Below are 20,554 nucleotides of genomic sequence, written 5' to 3' on the forward strand. Positions count from 1 at the left end.
CATTTTTTTGGTTGATTTTTCTTTGTTAAATGACATTTAAATACATAAAATAAATATCAAAAATATAAATCTTTGTTTTACTATGGTTGCAAATATCAAAACATTTCTATATGTGACATGGCACCAGAGTTAAGTTAGGGTTTTTCAAAATGCTGACACTCCCAGCTCAAAAGGTTCGCCATCACTGCCCTAGACAAATAAGACCCTTAAGCCTGGCCAGGCGTGCATGTGTGTGATTGTATGTGTGTACAGTGGAACCTCGTTCCAAAAGGCTGTTTGAGAACTACTTTGTTCAAAAATGGAATCCTTTTTTCCCATTAGAAATAATGTAAATGGAAGTAATCTGTTCCAGACCCACAAATGATTCCGTTTCCACCTTTCTTACACATAGTACATGTCTAATGTGCTGTTTAATCTATAAACACTTCTTAAATTCATCGAACCCCCTACTAGCCTTAAAGGAATTTTTCATCTGTCACTGCCTCCGAAATGCTATCACACAGGCTCACTGCTTTTATCCAAATCAAACAACAGCTTTTCTACCTCTTCAATTGCCTGTGATTGCTGTTTTGTGAGCACTTTCACGCCCTTAGCAATATTAGTGCTCTTTTTAAAAAAAGTATTTTTATTGATTTCAGAGAAGAAGGGCTAGGGCAAGATAGATAGAAACATCAGTGATGGAGAGAATCATTGATCGGCTGCCTCCTGCACACTCCACACTAGGGATCGAGCCCACACCCGGGCATGTGCCCTTGACTGGAATTGAGCTATGACCTTCTGGTTCATCGGTCAAAGCTCAACCACTGAGCCACGCTGGCCAGGCAACATTAGCACTCTTGATGGCCTCTTTATGTTTTAAAATTGTGCTAATCGGCCAGCCACAAAAGCATTCTCTCCTTTGCCTGTCGTCATGCAGAGGTATCAGCATGAAAGGGTTGTCAGGTCGAAAACTGAAATTTTGGTTGACAACCGAGATATTTTTTGTCTGTGAACAAGTTGATCGAGAACTGAAGTGTTGGAGATGGGAGACGTTTGAGAAACGAGGTCTGACTGTATATGTATAAACAAGCTAGAGGTTGATTTTTGTAAGAAAAGGCAGCCCTGGGCTGGCACAGGGGAGTCCCGGGTCCCTGTCTTCTTTCATCTCTCCCGCTTTAGTGCTGGTTTTACTCTCAGGGTCTCTTCTCAGGCCAGCATAGCTGCTGGCTCTCCAGCCATTGCGCCTGTGCTCCAGGCAGGAAGGACAGGGGAGAGTGTAAAGAGGGTACCTTCTAGTTCCTTCAGTCCCATTAATGGAGTTTTCCTGGAAACCTTACCCAATAATTCCCACCTAAATCTCATGGGTTACCCCTGGTTGTAAAGGAGACTGGGAAATGTAGTCCTTTAGCTGGGCCTCTTTACCCGAGAGAATAAAACGAGGGTCCTGTTAGTAAGGAAAGTGGGAGAATGCCTGCTGGGGAGGTGGTAGCAGTCTGTCACCATCCCAGGATGGGAGAAGTGCAATAGAGGGATGTTAATATAGTTCACATACTTGGCAGTTTAACGAAATCTTACCCTCTGGACGGAACATCCAAAGTGGCAGAGGCTTATTTATTATCAGAGATAACAGTGTGTATAAAGAACGGTCACGCTTTATTTAGAGAAGTTAGGAAAACCAGCCCCTGACTGTCCGGAGGGTGGGGACCGTCTCTCATTAGCCAATGCTGGATCCACTGACCCAGGGCCCATCCATACACCCGTCCCTGGGTCCCCTGCCAGGGAGCCCCACAGAACAGACCCCAGAGCATCCTCCTCTTCCACCCAACTGGGAACGGAGCCCAACAGCGGGGCTCAGCTCTCCTGGAGAGGCTGTGCCAAGAAGAGCAGGTGGGCGCTGCGTGCCTGCGTGCCTGCCCGCCCCCCGGCCCCTCCTCTCCTCCTGCCCCTCCCTGAGCTCAGTGGACTGTGCCTTCCATCAGGTAGTGGTGAAGACTAGATGCCCCAGAGCCTGCCTCGGCCTGCACTCCATAGCCGCTCAGTAAAGGCTAGCTCTCGTTTTATTTTCAAGGCCCGGAGATCAGTCCGGTTTCGGCGGTCTTGACGGTGTGAGATCTGTGGGCAGCGCCTTGCTGGCTCCCTTTGAAATAGTTCATCACGAGGACCCTGCTTGTGTGTACACAGGAGCCTTCCTGAGGGGCTCTCTCTCTGGCAGACTTCCACTTGGTAGAAATTTCTGGAAGCCACACTGACCTTAGAGCAGGGGTCCTCAAACTACGGCCCGCGGGCCACATGCAAATACAAATATTGTATTTGTTCCCGTTTTGTTTTTTTACTTCAAAATAAGATATGTGCAGTGTGCATAGGAATTTGTTCATAGTTTTTTTTTAAACTATAGTCCGGCCCTCCAACGGTCTGAGGGACAGTGAACTGGCCCCCTGTTTAAAAAGTTTGAGGACCCCTGCCTTAGAGCAAATATTCCTTTCTCTTTTTTTAAAATTTAAAGTGATTTTTAATTACAGTTTACATTCAGTCTCATTTTGTATTAATATCGGGTGTACAGCGTCGTGGTTAGACAATTGAATGCTTTGCAGCGTGTTCCCCCTGATACTTCCAGGCCCCGCGGGCGCCGTACACAGACCGGCAGTATAGTGACTGCCTCCCTTGCTGCGCTTCCGCCTGTGCCTGTCGGGGGCACAGTGTCTCCCGGGTGAGCAGGCAGGAGGGGCGGGCAGGTGGACGGTGAGGAGGCCGAGCTGAGTGTGGCAGGAAGGACCGCACCTCCGGAGCCCTCCCGTGCCGTGGTTCTGTGCAGCCGTGCACAGCGGTCACCACAGGCCAGGGCAGGGTTTTCACTGATGCCACGCCCTGTCCTCTGGAGGAGAGCCGTGAGCTGACAACCTGAACAGAAAGTGAGCCTAACTCTTCTCTGGCTTAGGAACTCATTCCTGAAGCTTCTCGAAGACGCTGTCTCCGGAGACATGCTTTCCTCGGGCTTGGACTCCCTGGGCGCAGCTCCCGGCCCTGGCCTGGGGCCTGGGGGGCGGGGCGGCCTGGGGGCCAGGGGAGCCTGCTGGGCTTGGGGCAGGGGCGGGGAGGGCTGGGGGCCTGGGGGCCTGGGGGTGGTGTCAGAAAGGCTCTTCTGAGAGGGATGAACACGGATGGGCAGGCAGAAGGGGATTCTCGCAGAGGAACCGGCAGGAGCAAGGCCCAGAGGCCAGGAGAGCGGTGGGGTTAGAGTGGCTCATCGGAAGTGGCTGGAGCAGAACCTATGGGTGGAGAGAGAAAGATGTGGACCAGGGTCAGGCTGGGTTCGGACGGGGCGAACCTGAGGCAGAGGGAGCCTGGGGAGGAACGCTGGTCTGGGATCAGGCGGCCTGTCATCCACTTGCTGAAGAAAGGGGAGGAGAGTTCACGGTCCCCTCCCGTGGGAGGTGCAGGGAGGCCGCAGGACCAGAGGCTGGGGTCAGCGCCCCTGCAAGATTCCAGAAACTTCCCAGCAGGCCACAGGCCTGTGAGCCGAGAGCCGGGGATACGGCTGGAATAGGGTGGCCCTCAGCAGACTGGCCTTGCCTTTCCTCCCCAGGCTCCTGCAGGAGCAGCTGCAGAAGGCCACTGAGGAGGAGGGGACTCAGATGAGAGAGGAGGAGAGCCGGAGGCTGGCCCGGCTCCGGGCCCAGGTCCGGTCCAGCGCAGAGGCAGATGCGGACCGAATCAGGTGAGTGCCCGTGCGAGCTGCCCAGCCCCTGGGGCCGCCCGAGGGCTCAGCTCCTTCCTCACCCTTCCGTCTGCCCAGGGCCGAGCACCAGGCTTCCCTGCAGAGGCTGAGAGAGGAGCTGGCGGCCCTGCAGGAGGCCGAGAGGGCCAGCTTGGAGCAGGGCAGCCAGCGTGTGCTGGAGCGGCTCCGGGGAGAGACGGAGGCTTCGGAGAGGAGAGAGCAGGCGGCCCTGAATGCCGAGAAGGAGAAGGCCCGGCAGCAGCGGAGGGAGCAGCTGGAAGGGGAGAGGAAAGAGGTGAGCAAGTAGAGTGGGACCTTCCTCTCTGACACGGCACCACACGGCCTGGGCTGCCTGGGGAGGGACCGAGGGCGGAGAGAGAGCGAGCCTTGGGCGTGCAGGTGGGCGCCGGGCGGAGAGGGGGGTCTGCACAGACGGGGCGCAGACCCTGGGCCCACTGCTCACGTGACCCAGCTGGCTGCGGGCAGGAGCTGGGTCCGGTCCCTGCAGGGAGCGGTCGCAGAGGCTCCCGGAGGCTGCTGGGCCTGGGGCCTGGGTGCTGCCACGGCTGGAGGAAGTCTGGGGGAGATGGCTGTGGGTTTGGGGAGATTTCATGACCGAAAGAACTTGGACCGGAGCGGAGGTCCTGAGACGCCTGTGCCTCGTCCCTGTCCTTGTCTCCGGGTTCGTGCGATGACCTTCCGCCCTCCCCTTTCTCCTGCCTTCGCGGAGCGGTAGCACTCAGGAAGTTGTCCTTCGCTCTTCCTCCCCGCCCCTCTGCTGTGAGGGTCTGTCCCCAGGTGGGAGGCTGAAGTGAGTAACAGCCAGGCCGAGGGTCTTCTCTTTCCTTTTGGTGAGAGATGGAGACTCGCTGAGACCAGGAGACCAGCAGGCCGGCGTGGGCCGAAGCCTGCAGCCTCCTTGCCAGGCCGTGTTCACCAGCGGGAGTGTCCCCAGCGCCCAGAGGCAGGGTGGCAGCGGTGGCCCGGGCCACCTCCGTGCCCTCCACACTGCCCACATGCCTGTCTGTCGGCTGGTTGCAGGCTTCAGGGGCTGAGCTGTATCGGGAGAAGGAATTTGTGCCAGAGGCTCCCTCAGCCCCTGAGCTCATGGCACGTTGGGGCTGGTGTTCCTGGCTCCTCCTTGGTCTGGGTCGCTGCCCAGCAGCCTTCTCTGCCCAGCATCCCTCACTGGCCCTTTGTTGCTCCCCAGGCGACAGCAGCGCTGGAGACAGAGCACAGGGCTGAGCTGGCGCGGCTCCTGTCCTCCCTGGAGGCCAAGCACAGAGAGGTAGGTGCCGGGCTTGGCCTGTGGGTAGAGCCTGGGGCTGTGGCCCTGAGCGTACGCCCGACCCTTCCCTGCCACACGAGGGGAGGCAGCCTCTCCCCCTGCAGCCTGCGGGAGGGGCATCGGGTCCTGGGAAGTGGGTCCCCGGCCACTCTCGTGCTCTCTACCTCACCCCCGTGGCCCTCCTAGGTGGTCTCCAGCCTCCAGAAGGAGGGAGAGGAAGCCCAGCAGAAAGAGGAGGCCCAGCAGCAGGAGAGCCTGGGGTGGGTGGAGCGGAGAGCTCGCCAGCTGCTGGAGTATGAGCAGGAGGTGAGTGCTGCGCTGCTCCCGGCCCGGGTACTGTCGTGGGGCTCTGACCACGGAGCCACCCTGGCCCAGAGGGTCCTCTCACTTTGGCACTTCCGCTCCCGTTTCACAGCCCAGTTCCCTCGCGGCAGTGCTTCTCCACGCCATGCCCTGTATGTGGGAGGCAGTGGGGAGTGTGGCCATCACGCGTCGTGCACCTGGGTGCGTGGGGAGCCTTAGGGGGTGCCGTGTGAGGCCGAATGCTCAGTCCCGCGTGCTGCCCGCTCAGTCCCCCGTTGTATCCTGCCGCCTGCCCTGCAGCTCAGTGGGCTCCTGAGAGAGAAGCGCCGGGAGGTGGAACGGGAACACGAGGGGAGGATGGACAAGATGAAGGAGGAGCACCGGCAAGCGGTGGCGGAGGCCAGGGAGCAGTATGAAGCCGAGGTGACGGCCCTCCCCCCTGGCACATGTGGCACAGCCCGGGCCCTGGCGGGCGGGCTGGAGGCGGGGGAGGGGGAGGGGAGGCGGGGGAGTTTCTATGGGAGGCTCTCTTCCCTGGCCCTGCCCTGGCCCAGTCACAGTGTGCCTCAGCCATCGGAGGAGGAGGACCCTCTGTCGGGCAGGCTGCACTGGCCTTCGTGGTGACGACACTGGCATTGAGTGTGGGCCGCGTGCCAGGCCCTGTTCTCAGCGCTTGGTCTAGATGAGCTCATTGAGTCCTCACAGCACCCCGGGGGTGTGTCCTGTCATCACTTCCATTTTTTTAATTTATATTTTATTGATATTTTACAGAGAGGAAGGGAGAGGGATAGAGAGTCAGAAACATCGATGAGAGAGAAACACCGATCAGCTGCCTCCTGCACATCTCCCACTGGGGATGTGCCCGCAACCAGGGTACGTGCCCCTGACCGGAATCGAACCTGGGACCCTTGAGTCCGCAGACCGACGCTCTATCCACTGAGCCAAACCAGTTAGGGCATCGCCTCCATTTTAAAAGTGAGGACACTGGGAGTTGGGGAGCGCGGGCCACTTGCCCCGACCCGTGGCTGACAGGCAGGAGCTAGGGTCCAAGCCTAGATGGTCCGATCCCAAAGCCTCAGCCTTGGCCACCCTAACCCCGCCCCCAGGGCTCATAGGAACCCAGGACACCAGGAAATAGCCTGGCAGGAGCCAAACAGTAGGCAAACCTCACCTGCCCATCTCTAGCCTCGGCCTGGGTGGGAAAGGTGTTACCTAAGCCGCCGCCCTTGGCTTGGCCTGCTACTGTCGGGTGAGCAGTGGCCGTGGCTGACTTTGGCCTGTGGCTGGGCCTCTGCCCGGACTTCTAGGCTGCGGCTCCAGGGACCCCAGATCCCAGACTCTCTGTGCCGTCTTTCCCGGCAGAACCAGCGGGTCATGAGGGATCTGACTTCCTTCCCAAACCGGTCCTGACCTGCGAGGAAGAGGGAACTATTAATGGCCTCTTCCCTGAGGGAGGCAACAGCAGTAGGAGGCTCCCCAGGGCATTTCCTCACCACACCGCCCAGCCTGTGCTCTCTGGGGGGACCCCGCTGTCCTAAGGGCTGGCCTTGGGGCACTGGCCGGGTCCTTGACCTCACTGACCTGAGGCGGCAGGGGTGGGGACTGCGGTTTCCTACTGGCGGCCCCCTTTGTGCAGGAGCGGACACAGCGGGCCACGTTGCTGGGGCACCTGACTGGGGAGCTGGAGCGCCTGCGCAGGACCCACGAGCGGGAGCTGGAGGCCGCGAGGCAGGAGCAGGCCAGGCAGCTGGAGGGCCTGGGGCTCCGGCGCCGGGAGCAGGTGGGCTGGAGCAGTGGGGGCAGCAGGCCAGCAGCTGCGGGAGGGGGTCTCGCTGGCCGACCCCAGTCTGGGACATCGGTGCTCTTTTGTTTTCTGGGCCAAGGGGGTCAGCCCCTCCAGGACCTTGGGGTTGGCACCTCTGATGCTCCTTGCCCAGCCTGGGCATAAACAAGGGGTGGTGCTTTCCTGGGAGGCCCCAGGGGCTCATGGGAGGGGGCGGGAGCCTATCAGGGGTGTGCCATGGCCTGGGGGTCAGGACCCTCACCTAATGCCTCACGCCGTTTCTACACATACATTTTTTCCTCCGACTTTGCTCTGTGCAGGAAAGGAAACTCCAGGATTTAGAGGTGGAGCTGGAAACCAGAGCCAAAGAGGTCAAGGCCAGGTTGGCTCAGCTGGACGTTCAGGTGAGGAAGTGGGGTGGAGGGTCCCCAGGTGCCCTTGATCTTGGAGACATGGTTCCCCAAGAGAGGATGGGCCTTTCTGCCCCTGCTCCCTGGGGCCTGGTGGTGGCCAGGCTGGTCCCCTCCCTCAGGAGGAGGCTACCCCAAGGAGAGGCGCTGTCGGCCTGAAGCAGCAGGTGGCGCTGGAGAGCGAGCCTGGTCTGCTCACCTGGCCTCCCTGTCTCCCGCCTCTCTCTTCCCCGCTTGCTCCCTTGGTCTCTGCCTGCAGGCCTGGGGCTATTCCACCAGCAGTACCTGTCGGGGAGCCAGCACAGGATGCCAGGGAGTGGGGGGTGGGCGGGAGGGGGAGGACCCGTGACCTCGGTGTGGTGCCCTGTCCTGGGGCTTCCCGGCTCCCTGCCTTCTCCCACTCTTTCTCCAGGCGCTTCTGTCTTTCCTCTGCCCAGGAAGTCACAGCCACCCATCAACACCTGGAAGAGGCAAAGCAGGAGCACACGCACCTGCTCGAGTCCAACCGGCAGCTCCGAAGAAGTCTGGGCGAGCTGCGGGCCCAGAAGCTGGAGCTGGAGGCCCAGGTGGACCAGCTGCAGGCCCAGGCCAAGGGGCTGCAGAAACGCATCAGGTGGCGTGCCCTCTGACCTCCGCTGCTCGGCCGTCCCAGGCAGGGCTGGAGCCAGGCTCTGCTGCCTGTGGTAGGGATGGGGGTGTGAGGAGGCGGGAGCAGCTGGGGCAGGGGCTTGGCCGGAAGTGAAGCGATGGAGATGGTCTTATTTTCTACCTTGGGTGAGGCTCCAAGCCCACCAGGGGTCCCGACAGGGTGCTCACGGGAGCCTGCTCACCTCCTGCACCCCCATCCGCAGTGACCTGGAGGCTGAAGCTCAGAGGAAGCAGGAGGCGCTAAAAGGGCTGGCGGTCGAGGCGAGCAGTGCTTCCCCCTGTTGTGAGCCAGACCTCCACGTCGAGGACCTGAAGACACCCCCTGGCACCGTGAGCTTCTCTGGCCTTGGCAGGGACAGGATGGCTGGGCGGGGCTCCAGGAGGGGCGGGGCTCTGCTCTGTATTGGGCCCCCAGCTTCTGTTCTTACTGTTCCTGGTCCCCCACTTCCATAGTCCGAGGGTCTCAGGGGTGAACAGTGCCCGGCCTCCAGCAGGGCCGGGGCGTCGGCTCTGGGAGGGTTTCAGGCCTGGAGCTTGCGTGCACCTGCTGGCCTGGGTCAGTGGGTTTTCCTGTGTCCTCAGAAGCAGACCAAAGAGGCACCCCCTTCTGTCTCGCAGAGCCCGGAGGTTGCCGACTCATCCTTGGACAGGTGCGTCGGTGGCCTGTCCTATTTGGGGTTGGGCCGGGGGAAGCGAGATCACGGCAGTCACCCGTGGGCGTGGCTCAGGGAAGTCGGTGCCCACTGTGACTGGGCACGGCAGGCTGGCATCTGCGGATGCCTGGGCGAGAGTCAGGCTGACGGGAGTGCCTGGCCTCTATCTGGAGGACAGTGCCAGACGCCCTGTGTGGTCTCCAGTGGCTGGGTTCTTTTTCTCGGCAGCCCCGCCCCACCGCCAGTCTGCTCAGGATGGGCGTCTGCCAGGAGCTGGAGTGACCCAGAGCAGGGCTCTGGAGTCTTTGTAGGCTCTCTCACCGCCCCCCCACCCCCCGCCTGTCCCCATCAGCTTCCGGCACTACCTCTCTGCTGAGGGCGTGGCTCTCCGCAGTGCCAAGGCCTTCCTGGTGCGGCAGACGCGCTCCATGCGCAGGCGGCAGGCAGCCCTGAAAGCCGCCCAGCAGCACTGGGGCCACGAGCTGGGCACCGCCCCGGATGCGCCCGAGGACCTGCTGGGCACCAAGGCCCTGGGCGATGACGTGCGCAAGGGCCTGGAGGAGGTCAGAGCCTGGAGGACAGCCTGGGCCCCGGGGAGGGAGGCTGGGGAGCTCATTTGGGGGCCCCATGAGGGCGGATGCACAGCCCTGGGCTCTGGGCACACGGCTTGTCGGGCGGTGGGCCGGGGATGGAGATCCTGTGGCTCCTCGAGGATGAAAAGACTCACCTTAGGCTCCGAGGCTGGCACCGTGGGCAGGATGCTCTGATAGAAGCCGCATGGCCTCCCCGGAACCGCAGGTGACGTGCAAGGGGCCAGTGTTACTCCGTTTTCTAGGTGAGGAGTGAGCTGCTCTGAATTTCACATCCAGCACCTCCCTTGTAACGTACTGCATCTCAGTTAGTTCTCAGGGCCCATGAAAAGTAGCAGTTCTCCTAGATGAGCACCTAGACTGAGAGTTAAGTGAAGTTTTCACGATAACCCAGCGAACAGAGGGCGAGGCTGGGCCCCAGCGTCTGAGTCACACAGGCCCCTCCCCTCCCGTGACGGCAGGAGGCCAGGCACCTGGGGGAGATGCAGTCTGCCATGCGGAGAGGCCGCGACCTGCTGCAGAGGAAGGAGGAGAAGCTGAGCGAGCTGGAGGCCTCTCTGCGGGACGAGGTGAGCCCTGGCCACGCAGCCCGGATGCGGGTGGGTGTTGGGCCCTGTTGAGGCCCCCGGGCGGGGGGATGGCTTGGCTTAGCTCTGCATAGCTCTGCATTGGGTAGTTTGTGCTGCGTGGTTCTGAGAGGCCCGGAGCTTCTCGGGGGAGGATCTAGCCCTGGCCCTTCCTGGCCGTGGAACCGAGGACAGGTGTTCCGGGAGCAGCCTTTCCCCGGATGCCAGGCGGGGGTGGAGAGCCTGCAGGGCGAGTTTACTGGGGAGAGAAAGGGTGGGCACCAGCCTGGTCCTGGTGGCCTGCCTGCCCGCGTCTCTGGTGGGTGAGTTCTGTGAGCCGCTCCCCGCCCCCGCCCCCCACCCCCACCCCGCGAGGCAGCCCACAGGATGTGCCCCTCCCAGAACCCTGGCCCCAGAGAGCCCGCACGTGAAGGGGTGAAGGGCTCCTCTCCAGCACAAAGCCAGTGGGCAAAGGCGCAGGGCGAGGGCCAGCAAGAACTGCTGCTTCTACCCAAGGCTCTAGATGAGGACACTCTGAGAGGGCCCCCCACCAAGAAAGTGGTGACCTTTGACCTCAGCGACACGGAGGACACTAGCAGTGGAAGCTCAGAGTCCTGGCCCCTGCCTCATGGTGAGTGGTGGCCGCAGGGAGGACAGGGCGGGCGGCTGGGACGGACCGGTTTCTGTGGAGAGGGAAACGGCAGCCCCTCCTCCGCTCTGTGCGGCCTCTGGGAGCCGTGTCTGAGCGGGTCCTCAGTGGGTGCTTGGCGAGAAGGAGCCGCTCGGGCTTTCCTGCCCACAGGCCGCACGCCTGGGAGCCTTCCGAGTGTGCAGTCCCTGACCAGCCTCTGCGCTCTGGCTGTCCGCTCTGCCGGGAACCGAGGCCCTGCCCTCTGCCGCGCCACAGGGCCCGGGGTCTGGTCCCTCACCACCCGCCTCTTCCCTTCCAGGCAGCCCGGCCAGCCCCGCCTTCCCCGACAAGATCCGGTGCTTGGACAGCTCCCTGCGGCACATCAGCAGCCAGCTGCACCAGGTCCTCAGCCTGCTGGGCGTCCTGGGCACCCAGCCGCCCCAGCTCCTCACTTCCACCCCGGCCCCGACCCCGCCCCCCTCCCTCCGGAGGGCCCCCACCCAGTGGGCCTGGGACCCGGGGCTGGGCCCCAGGCTCTCGTCCTCCGCCACTCAGGCCATGGACGACTTCCTGGTGGAGAAGTGGCGCAAGTACTTCCCAGGTGAGCTTCCTCCGGCTGCACGTGATCTGGGCCCAGCCTTGCCCCTCCCCCGCTTTCTCTCTTCTTCCCCTACCCCCTCCTCCCTCCTCCCAGCTTTGGGTCACGGCTCCGTGGACTGGCCCCTTGGGAAGCAGGCCTGGCCGGGCCAGCAGCCTCGGCTCTGTGGGTGAGGGCGGTTGGCCTGGGCTTGGGCCACTGGGGCCTGTATGGCTCCAGAACTCAGCAGAACCGAAAGGCCGTCGTCCTCATCATGAGGCGCCATCGGGAGGGGTGTGTTGTAGGCCGGGCGTTTCATGTAAAGTTTTTCATTTAGGCCTGTCACCCTCTGAGGTCGTCATTCGTTTTTTGTTGTTTTTGTTAATGTTTTTACTGATGTTTAGAGAGAGGAAGGGAGAGGGATAGAGAGAGAGAAACATCAATGAGAGAGAAACATTGATGGGCTGCCTCTTGCACTGGGGATTGAGCCTGCAACCCGGGGGTGGGCCCTGACTGGGAATCGAACCGACTGGAAATGGAAACAGAAAAGTAGATTAGGTTTTGGAGACGAAATGGGCAGGGTGACTCCCGCCTCCCACCTTTCGCTTCCAGCAGCTGAAGGCCTCCCTGAGTGTCGGTGTCTCCTTGGGACACCGCCTTGGGCGCCGCCTTTTCTGTTGTGCGGAGGCAGAGGTGTGGGGAGCAGGGGCGGCTGCTCGGGTGGGCGGCTGCGGCTCAGGCCCAGCTGGCCCTGTCCTGAGCCATTGCTTCCTGCTTCCCAGCCGGGAGCCCCAGCCTCCGCAGCAGCCCGGTGCCCTTGGAGGACAGGCTGGGCTACGTGTCTGCCAGGTAAGACTCCCTGCAGCTCTGGCGCCACCTCTGAGGGGAGCAGAGCGCAAGGTGGGGCAGCCCTGAGGGTCAGGCAGGCCTGGGTCCCAGCCGCCCCTCCGCACAGCAGAGGAGAGCCCCCGGAGCCCAGCTCCTGAGGAAGTGCCCTGTGGCACCTCGGGGAGGAAGCAGCCTGGCCAGCCCTGGCACAGCCCTCGCGTGGCCCTGCAGCTCTCCAGCCCGGAGTGGCTTTGCTCACAGGTCCTTGCCTCCCCAGTCCTGTAGCAGCATCTGGAGGAGGGGGCGCCCTGTGGGGGAGACAGGTGGGCCAGCATTTGAGCCTGCTTATCCTGTTCCTGGCCACATGCCCCCCCCTCCCCCTCGCCACAGGCCCAACCATTAGCACCCCCCACCCCTCTGACCAGTGGGAGCTGATGCTGGGCGGGCATTTGCTGATGAGAGGGACCAGGATCTGTGCGTGTGGAGCCCAGTGTTGATGTCAGGAGAACCCACCTCGGGGGGACAGTCCCGAGGGCCTCCTGCCAGGGGGGGAAGCTTTGAATGGCTAAAGCCACCCACAGGCCTGTAGCTGATGTTGGGGGAGGGGGCGATGTGCTGCCTTTGGTCACCGAGTCACAGGCCCTCCCCCGCCCTCCTGCCCCTGCCTCCTCCTCCCAGGGAGCAGCTCCGCCTCCTGCAGCCCCCCCACTCCCGCATCCCCGAGGTGGGCAGCGCCAGTCTGCAGGGCATGATCGAGGCTAACCGGCGGTGGCTGGAGCGCTACAGGAATGACCCCAAGTTATATCCTTTCAGCCAGCTCTCAGACCCTGGCCCCTTCCTGCTGTAGCCGGGCTGGCGGAGCGGGCGGCTGTTTGTGCCCTGGGGTCCGAGGAGGGTCCTGTTGGGCTTCCTTCCCTTCCTTCCCTTCTTTCCCTGGCCTTTCCCGGTGCTCAGCTGCCTGCAGTTTTCCTTCACCTTGTGGCCAGGCATCTGTTCTTAGTGCCCAAGCCAGCAGCCTCGGGCCTCCTGCAGCTGAGCCTGGATGAGAACAACAGGCTGCAGGTGAACCGCTACTGAGGCTCGGGCGGCCGTGTGGGCCCCGCATCGCCTGCACCCAGGCCCGGGGCCGCGGAGGGGCCGCACCCGCTGCCTCGGAGGAAGCTCTGCAGCGGGGGAAGCGGGCTGGGGGAGAGGACGGCAGAGTGAGAGCTAGGAGCCACCTGCAGCGACCTCGAGCGGACTGCGGGGTGACCGTGGGGCGTCTGTGAGCCGCTGTGGGGATAGGGCAGCGCTGATGTGGGGCCCCCGGGACATGGGCACCTTCGGGGAGGGGGCATTGCCGGCGTTGATGTCAGAGGCCCAGGGATCCCTGTGGAGCGAGGTGAGCCTGCACCGGCCTGCAGGGCTCCGCGCAGTGCCATGCGCGGTCCTTGCTCCGTGAGCAAGGCCCCCGCGTCCTGTGTCCGGTGCCCTGTGCCTGGGACGCTGTCTCTCCAGTACCTCAGCGCGTGAGCTCAGGCCATTTCTCTCTTTTCTCCTCCTCCCCTTTTTTAAAACGTCCCCTTTCTTGAGTTCTCTGTCTCTCCTTTTGACTATCTCAGGATTGGGCGCAGCCTGCCCGAGGGTGCTGGGGCCCCCCTTCCCTCGGCCTCTCTGTGCTGTCCCCTGGGCACCCTGCCCTTGGCTGGGCTCCGCGCAGAGCCCTCCCCGTGGCTTCTCAGGTCTGCAGCACACAACTCAGTGAGCGCCGCCCAGGAAAGCCGGGGTGGCTCCGGTGCTCTCGCCTCTCACCCCTGGGTGTATCCACGTGTGCTTGTTTCTAGCTGTTTTCTGCTGTGCCCACCCTGCTCAGCCGGGAGACTCGGTCTAAGGAGGTGGGGGCAGGGCCGGAACGGAGCCTTAAAGGGAGGGGTCTTGTGCCCCAGGAGCCACTGCCGATCTGCACAGCACCCTGCATCCCTCTCACAGCCGCCCCCGGGGGTCCCCAGACACGTCTCTGACATCTGTCTCGGTGTAAAGAAAAGAACACTCCCTTCCTCTTGCCGGGAAAGCTGTGGGGTTGCCCTGGCCTCTATGCATGGAGACCGACTCTCGGCCCTCCCGCCACGAACTTCTTAGTCCCGGAATAAGAAACAAGACCCAATGGCTTTTACCCACCCTGCGTGCTCAGCTCCGTCTGCCACACAGGAAAAGGTCCGTGCTGATCCTGTGGGACTAGCGTATGTGTTGCACCGTCTCTGTAACCCGCCTGTGTTTGTACATCAATTAAATCTCTGCTGGTCCATTTTCTACAAGGCGGCTGTGTGAGTGTGTCCTCGCCAGGGCCTCTGCCTCCTCCCTCTTAAGAACAGAAGAAGGAACACTGGCTGGTTTGGCTCAGTGGGTAGAGTGTCAGTTTGTGGACCAAAGGGTCCTGGGTTCGAGTCTAGGCAAGGGAATGTACCTTGGTTGCGGGCTGCTCCCCGGCCCGGGCCCTGGTAGGGGCTTGTGCAGGAGACAACCAATGGATGTGTTTCTCTCACATTGATGTTTCTCTCTGTCTTTCCCTCTCTCTTTCAATCTCCCTTAAAATCAGTGGGAAAATATCCTCGGGTGAGGATTAACAACAACAGAACAGCGGAGGGAGACGTTAATGTTCACAGAACATCTAGGAAGCTGATCTGACCATCACGACAAACTGGTGATGCAGGGATTGCCATCTTCATTCCTATGGGCGAGGAAATCAAGGCTCGGGCACCTTTAAGTGCCGGGTCCTGGAGAAAGTAGCTGAGCTCCCTGCAAGGCAGATCCTCCCCTCCCTGTGCCCTGGGAGGTGAGACCTCTCCACCGCTCCCTTCATCCCCCTCCTATCCCACTGCCTGCCAGATGCAAGAGAAACCCCTGGAGTCCTGGCAGGCAGGTAGGGGGTATTGAACACCGTACACACAGTGCATCCGTTCTTGGGTCTGCAGCAGCAGAAATGCACGGGCGCCAGCTTGAGATGGCCCTGTGTCATGGGTTTGCATAAGAAAAGCAGCTTCCAGAGACGCATGCCCACTGACCTCGGCGCCTGTGGTCCCAGAGCCCCACGCACTCTGATGGAGGGAGAGAAGGGACGGGAGCCTTTGTGGAGCACCCGGATGCCAAGTGCTGTCATGTCACCTCATGCGGCCCTTTGCCCTGCGAGGTTGGTATTATTTTGTAGACGAGGAGACGTAGGCTCAGAGAGGTTAAATGATGATCTCAAGGTCACCCAGGTGCACGTGTCTCCGAGAGCCAGGCTCCAGCTGCCACACTCCCGCCCCTACCTCAGCCGCTCCTGTCTTCCCCTCGCCTCCTGCGGGGCTGAAGACGGGGTCCCAGGAAGGGGGTGGCTTCCAGCTGAGTAAGCAGCCCCCGCCCGGGCCAAGGTTTACCAAGGGACTTTTTCGAAAGACTCCTAAACCGTCCCATCCCTCCCTCATGGATTCTCGACGCTGCCTGGGGAGTCTAGAAGCAGAGTTGGAGCTGCCGAGCCTTGAGCCTTGCGCTGACCGGCTCAGCGCTCACTGGCCTGGGCCAGAGGCCATGAGAAGACCGAGCTGTCCAAGTTAGCGTGTGGCAGGCATGCGGCTAGAGCCGGTGGTCAGTTCTGAAACTTCCAGCCTGAGTCTCAGAAATACTTTTAAAGGACGTTTGTTTTGAATAGGCTCATGTTCACAGGCTCGATGCTCAGATGGTGCAGAAGTCGCTCCGTCCATGGGCCATCTCGTTCCTCCTTAAGGTCACAAATGGATCAGTTCCTCCTGGAGATTTTATGCAAAGACAAGGAAAGAGCAGGCTGCTCTGCTCTTCCCGTAGCAGGTGGGCTTAGGGTCATCCTAACCCAGGAATAGAGGCGTCCCAAAGCTCTGAGGTGCCCCTGACTGCTTTCTTATGGGAGCAACACTGGGCATGATAATGGCCCCACTCCACCCCTCAACTGCACGGAAACTTCCCACAGGACGGCAGTGTGGTGAGGAGCTCTGGCCTTAAGACACCTCCTGGCTCTGTGACCTGAGCAAATGCCTTCCCTGGTCCAAAGCTCAAAGCCTGAGTCCATGTCCAGGGATGAAGCAGGGGCTGCCTCAGCTTCAGTGAGGATTCTGCTGTGTGGGGAGCTACCCTCACTCAGAGCCTGAGATTGGGCCGGGCTGGGGAGGGGTACTGGGGGAGGGGGGCACTGGGTGGGGAGGGTGCTGTGGGGGGAGGGGTCATTTCATGGGAGCCCCTGCCCGACAGGGATTGCAGGGGAATGTGGGGCGTAACCACCAGGAACTTGATTGTGACAGAGAAGGTGGTGAGGCTCCCAACACTCAGCTCTCGGATCTCAGCAGACTAGGTTCCAACCTGCAGCGCCCAAGTAGTCGTTCCATCCAGCGGCTTTTCTCATCTGCAGAACCAAGGTGCTGGTGCAGTCAGGCCAGAGGACTTGCCAGGCACAGGTCTGCCTGATTTGGGTCCTCAAACCAAGGGTTTTGCTGGCCCTGGAGCCTGGTCTGCCCACACCCAGGCAGAGAGCCAAGTCATAGCCCCAGTAGCTGCCTGCTGCACACCCCCTACTGGGGATCAAGCCCACAACCTGGGCCTGTGCCCTGACTGGGAACTGAACCATGACCTCCTGGTTCATGGGTTGATGCTCAAGATGCTCAACCATGGAGCCACACTAGCTGGGCAAGACAGAAATAATTTAAAAAGCAGTAAGAGAAACAGATGAGTTACAAACAAGGGAACCCCCGTAGACTAGGCTTCCTAACAGACACTTTTCAGGCCAGAAGAGAATGGGAGAGCTTATCTAACCTAATAATAGACAAACATGTAAATTGACTGTACCTTCACTATGCTAACCAGCCAATCAGGAGAGTATGCAAATTAACCCAACAAAGATGGCAGCTAACTTGCATATGTAGGCTCCAAGCTGCGGAGCGAAGCTGGATGGCCCCTGGGCCGGAGCAGCGAAGCCGGACAGCTCCGGCTGGAGCCCGGCCAGAGTGAAGGCCTGGGTCCCGGGTGCCAGAAGCTAACCGGTGCCAGCAGCCAAGGGAAGGGAAGGCCTATTGCACGAATCTCTTCATGCAACAGTCCTCTAGTATAAAATATTGAAAGAATAAAACCATCAGCCAAGAATACTATAACTAGTGAAGCTGTCCTTCAGAAATGAAGGAGGGATAAAGATTTTCTTGAACAAATGAAAGCTCACGCAGGAGGTGGTAGGGAGACCCGTGTAGACTCTCCCAGGGCTTCTCTGTCATGACAGCTTTGCTGCTGCCTGTGCCAGGGCTTCTGCAGCCCTCACGGGTCCACGGGCCCTCACCACAGCCCTACAAGGGGCCCATCTATAAGATGAAGGTGGGGCCGGGGGCTGAGTGGGAAGGTTAAGTCAGTAGGTGGCCGAATCAGAATGCAAACCCAGATCAGAATGTCTCCCAGCCTTTGGGCATGGCTGTGCATGTGGGCATCTGTACTCACCCTCATGAGCAGGTGCCCTCCCTCCCGCCACTGGCACTGGAGGGCAAATAGGAAGGGACAGGGAAGGCGGTTCTGAGCCACTTGCCTCTTCATATCAACAGGGCAAGTCTTCTCAGAGGAGAGCCTTCTGGTCTACCTTTCCTCCTCTCCCCTCCTCCTCTCCCCTCGCGTCTCTGCCCCAAGGCAGCGCAGTGTTTGTGCGTGAGATTAATAGCTGTCGTCCCTCTTCAGCCCCATTTCCCGTAGTAACAGCATCCACTCAGCTGCAGCCAGGAGAGGTCAGTGGATGCAGGGCCTGGGTGATGCCTCCCCTCAGGATTTTAGACCCCCAGACGGAGGTACTGCTTTTGGGGTCAGAGGGACCCCTTCTCAGCTGGGACATCAATTCACCCCTGAGCTCTGGCTAAGTGACTATGCAGAGACTGAGCCTCCGTTTCTTCGTTTGAGAATGAGACCATTACATGCAGCCAGGGAAGCCCACCGCCTGCCCACCCTCTTCTCCCGGTGCCCGCAGTGCCTGGCAACGTAGCATGCACACGCAGGAACTGAACGAGGCTTTCCTCCATGGGAGGCCTGTGTCTAATCCCCTCTCCCTTAGGCTCAGAATGTCTAGGGCCTGGCTGGACTCCCCAGCAGCCCTACAACAAGCCCTGCTCAGCGTGGTATGCAGTTCATTCGCTGCTTGGCTCAAGGGCAATGCGGCCCTGCCTGCTTCTACCCCCAGGCCACCAGGCTGGGGGGTGCCAGCTCTCTTTCAGCCTTTTGTTCCCCTGGAGGGGTCTTGGAGCCTGAGAAGGGGGGACCTGGGAGTCCTATGGAAGAGGGTGTGGCAGGATCCAGGAGTGGGGCAGAGTCAGATGCTGTAGAAACTCTGCGTGGAAGGTGAGGTGAGGGGCTTGTGTGCTCAGGCCCCATTCACTCACTGGGCACTAGGTGGGCAGCTCTGGGCCAGGCTTTGGCTGGTGTCAGGGAGCAGGGCAAGAGTGTGCACGCTGTGATTCAGGCAGCTGTGGACACAGGGCTGTGCCTCCACCTTGGCTTCAAAAGGAGGGAACTAAAGAGAAAGAATGACACTGACAGCAGGAAAAGGGCCTCAGGGCAGAGCCTCCTGGGGGGCAGATAACCACATTGCCCCCTCTCCTGGGGTATCTCTTGTTTGGAGTCAGAGAACCACCTGCCAGCTCTTGGTTGCTACCAACATTAATGGATTTGAGGATATTATGAGGCTTGAGAGTTTCCTTCCCTTTGGCAGACACTGTGAGCTCTCATGGCGACTTTCAGTAGGTTCTCCAGGGCAGCAAGGGCCTTCAAATCCTACCTGCTACCCTGGATGCAGCCAAAGCAGTTCTAAGAGGAAAGTTCATAGTGATAAATGTCTATCTCAAGAAACAAGAAAAATCTCAAATAAGCAATCTAACTTTGCACCTCAGAGAACTAGAAAATGGAGAATGAGCAAAGCTCAAAGTTACTAGAAGGAAGGAAATAACAAGGTCCAAGAGTAAATAAATGAAATAGAGATTAAAAAGACAACAGAAAAAAATAAAGCTAAGAGCTGGTTCTTTGAAAAGATAAACAAAATTGACATATCTTTAGCTGGTCTCACCAAAAAAAAAAAAAGGGCTTAAATAAATAAAATCAGAAATGAAAGAGGAGATGTTACAACTGATACCACAGAAATACAAAGGATCATAAGAGGCTATAATGACCAACTATATGCTAACAAATTGGATAACCTAGCATAAATGCATATATTTCTAGAAACATATAACTTACTAAGACTGAATCAGGAAGAAATAGAAAATCTGAATAGACCAGTGGTTCTCAACCTTCCTAATGCCGAGACCCTTTAATACAGTTCCTCATGTTGTGGTGACCCCCAACCATAAAATTATTTTCATTGCTACTTCATAACTGTAATTTTGCTACTGTTATGAATCTTAAATATCTGATTTGCAGGATGTATTTTCATTGTTACAAATTGAACATAATTAAAGCATAGTGATTAATCATAAAAACAATATGTAATTATATATGTGTTTTCCGATGGTCTTAGGCGACCCCTGTGAAAGGGTCCTTCGACCCCCAAAGGGGTTGCGACCCACAGGTTGGCGACCCACAGGTTGAGAACCGCTGAAATAGACCAATTGAATCAGTAATCAAAAACCTCAACAATCAGAAGTCTAGGACCAGACGGCTTCACTGGTGAGTTCTACCAAATATTAAAAAAATACCAATCTTTCTCAAACTCTTCCAAAAAGGGAAGAAGAGGGGACACCTTCAAACTCATTTTACGAGGTCAGTGTTACACTGATGCCAAAACTAGACAAGGACACAAGAAAAGAAAATTACAGGCTAATATCTCTGATGAACATAGATGCAAAAGTTCCCAATAAAATGTTATCTAGCCTGAATTCAACAATACATTAAAGGGATCATACACCATGATCAAGTGGGATTTATTCCAGGGATACAAGGGTAGTTCAACAGCCACAAATCAGACAAGGTGATACACCACATCAACAAAATAGAGAATAAAAATTATATGATCATTTAGCAGATGCAGGAGTAGGATTTGACAAAATTCAACATCCATTTATGATAAACTCTCAAAAAATCAGGAATAGAGGGAATGTACCTCAACATAATAAAGGCCATATATTACAAGCCCATAGCTAACATCATATTCAATGGTGAAAAGTTCAAAGTTTTCCTCTAAGATTGAAAACAAGACAAGGTGCCTACTCTCACCACTCCTATTTAACATAGTACTGTAACCAGAGCAACTAGGCATGGGAAAAAAGCCACCCAAACTGGAAAAAGGTAAAACTGTCACTATTTGAAGATGATATGATGTTAAATACAGAAAATCATGAAGACTCCACTAAAAAACTGTTAGAAATAAACAAAAATTCAGTAAAGTTGTAGGATACAAAATTAATATACAAAAATCTGTTGCAGGAGAACCAGGATGGCAGCATAGGTAAACACCTGTACTTGCTGCCTCCCACAACCACATCAGAATTACAACTAAGATACAGAACGACTGTCATCCAGAGCCGCAGGAAAGCTGGCTCAGTGGAAGTACAACCAGAGAGGTAAAGAAGAAAGCGCATTGAG

General features: G+C 58.5%; 1 protein-coding gene across 1 annotated transcript in view; it reads left to right on the top strand.

The window, feature by feature from the left end:
• The window catches only part of CEP164 (centrosomal protein 164), a 69,875-nt gene extending 55,616 nt beyond the window's left edge, over positions 1 to 14,259 (top strand). Inside the window, exons 15-31 of the mRNA XM_081099706.1 lie at positions 3,563 to 3,694; positions 3,773 to 3,989; positions 4,905 to 4,982; positions 5,169 to 5,288; positions 5,586 to 5,708; positions 6,922 to 7,065; positions 7,389 to 7,472; positions 7,916 to 8,091; positions 8,330 to 8,456; positions 8,709 to 8,776; positions 9,132 to 9,342; positions 9,831 to 9,938; positions 10,452 to 10,566; positions 10,886 to 11,167; positions 11,926 to 11,992; positions 12,650 to 12,772; positions 12,958 to 14,259. Of these exons, the coding sequence (XP_080955832.1) occupies positions 3,563 to 3,694; positions 3,773 to 3,989; positions 4,905 to 4,982; positions 5,169 to 5,288; positions 5,586 to 5,708; positions 6,922 to 7,065; positions 7,389 to 7,472; positions 7,916 to 8,091; positions 8,330 to 8,456; positions 8,709 to 8,776; positions 9,132 to 9,342; positions 9,831 to 9,938; positions 10,452 to 10,566; positions 10,886 to 11,167; positions 11,926 to 11,992; positions 12,650 to 12,772; positions 12,958 to 13,048 (2,266 nt within the window). The 3' untranslated portion in view covers positions 13,049 to 14,259. The remainder of the gene's footprint in view (positions 1 to 3,562; positions 3,695 to 3,772; positions 3,990 to 4,904; positions 4,983 to 5,168; positions 5,289 to 5,585; positions 5,709 to 6,921; positions 7,066 to 7,388; positions 7,473 to 7,915; positions 8,092 to 8,329; positions 8,457 to 8,708; positions 8,777 to 9,131; positions 9,343 to 9,830; positions 9,939 to 10,451; positions 10,567 to 10,885; positions 11,168 to 11,925; positions 11,993 to 12,649; positions 12,773 to 12,957) is intronic.
• The last annotated feature ends 6,295 nt before the right edge of the window (positions 14,260 to 20,554 follow it).

The sequence above is a fragment of the Myotis nattereri genome, assembly GCF_964212035.1.
Source record: "Myotis nattereri genome assembly, chromosome: 9".
In the NCBI taxonomy this organism is placed as follows: domain Eukaryota; kingdom Metazoa; phylum Chordata; class Mammalia; order Chiroptera; family Vespertilionidae; genus Myotis; species Myotis nattereri.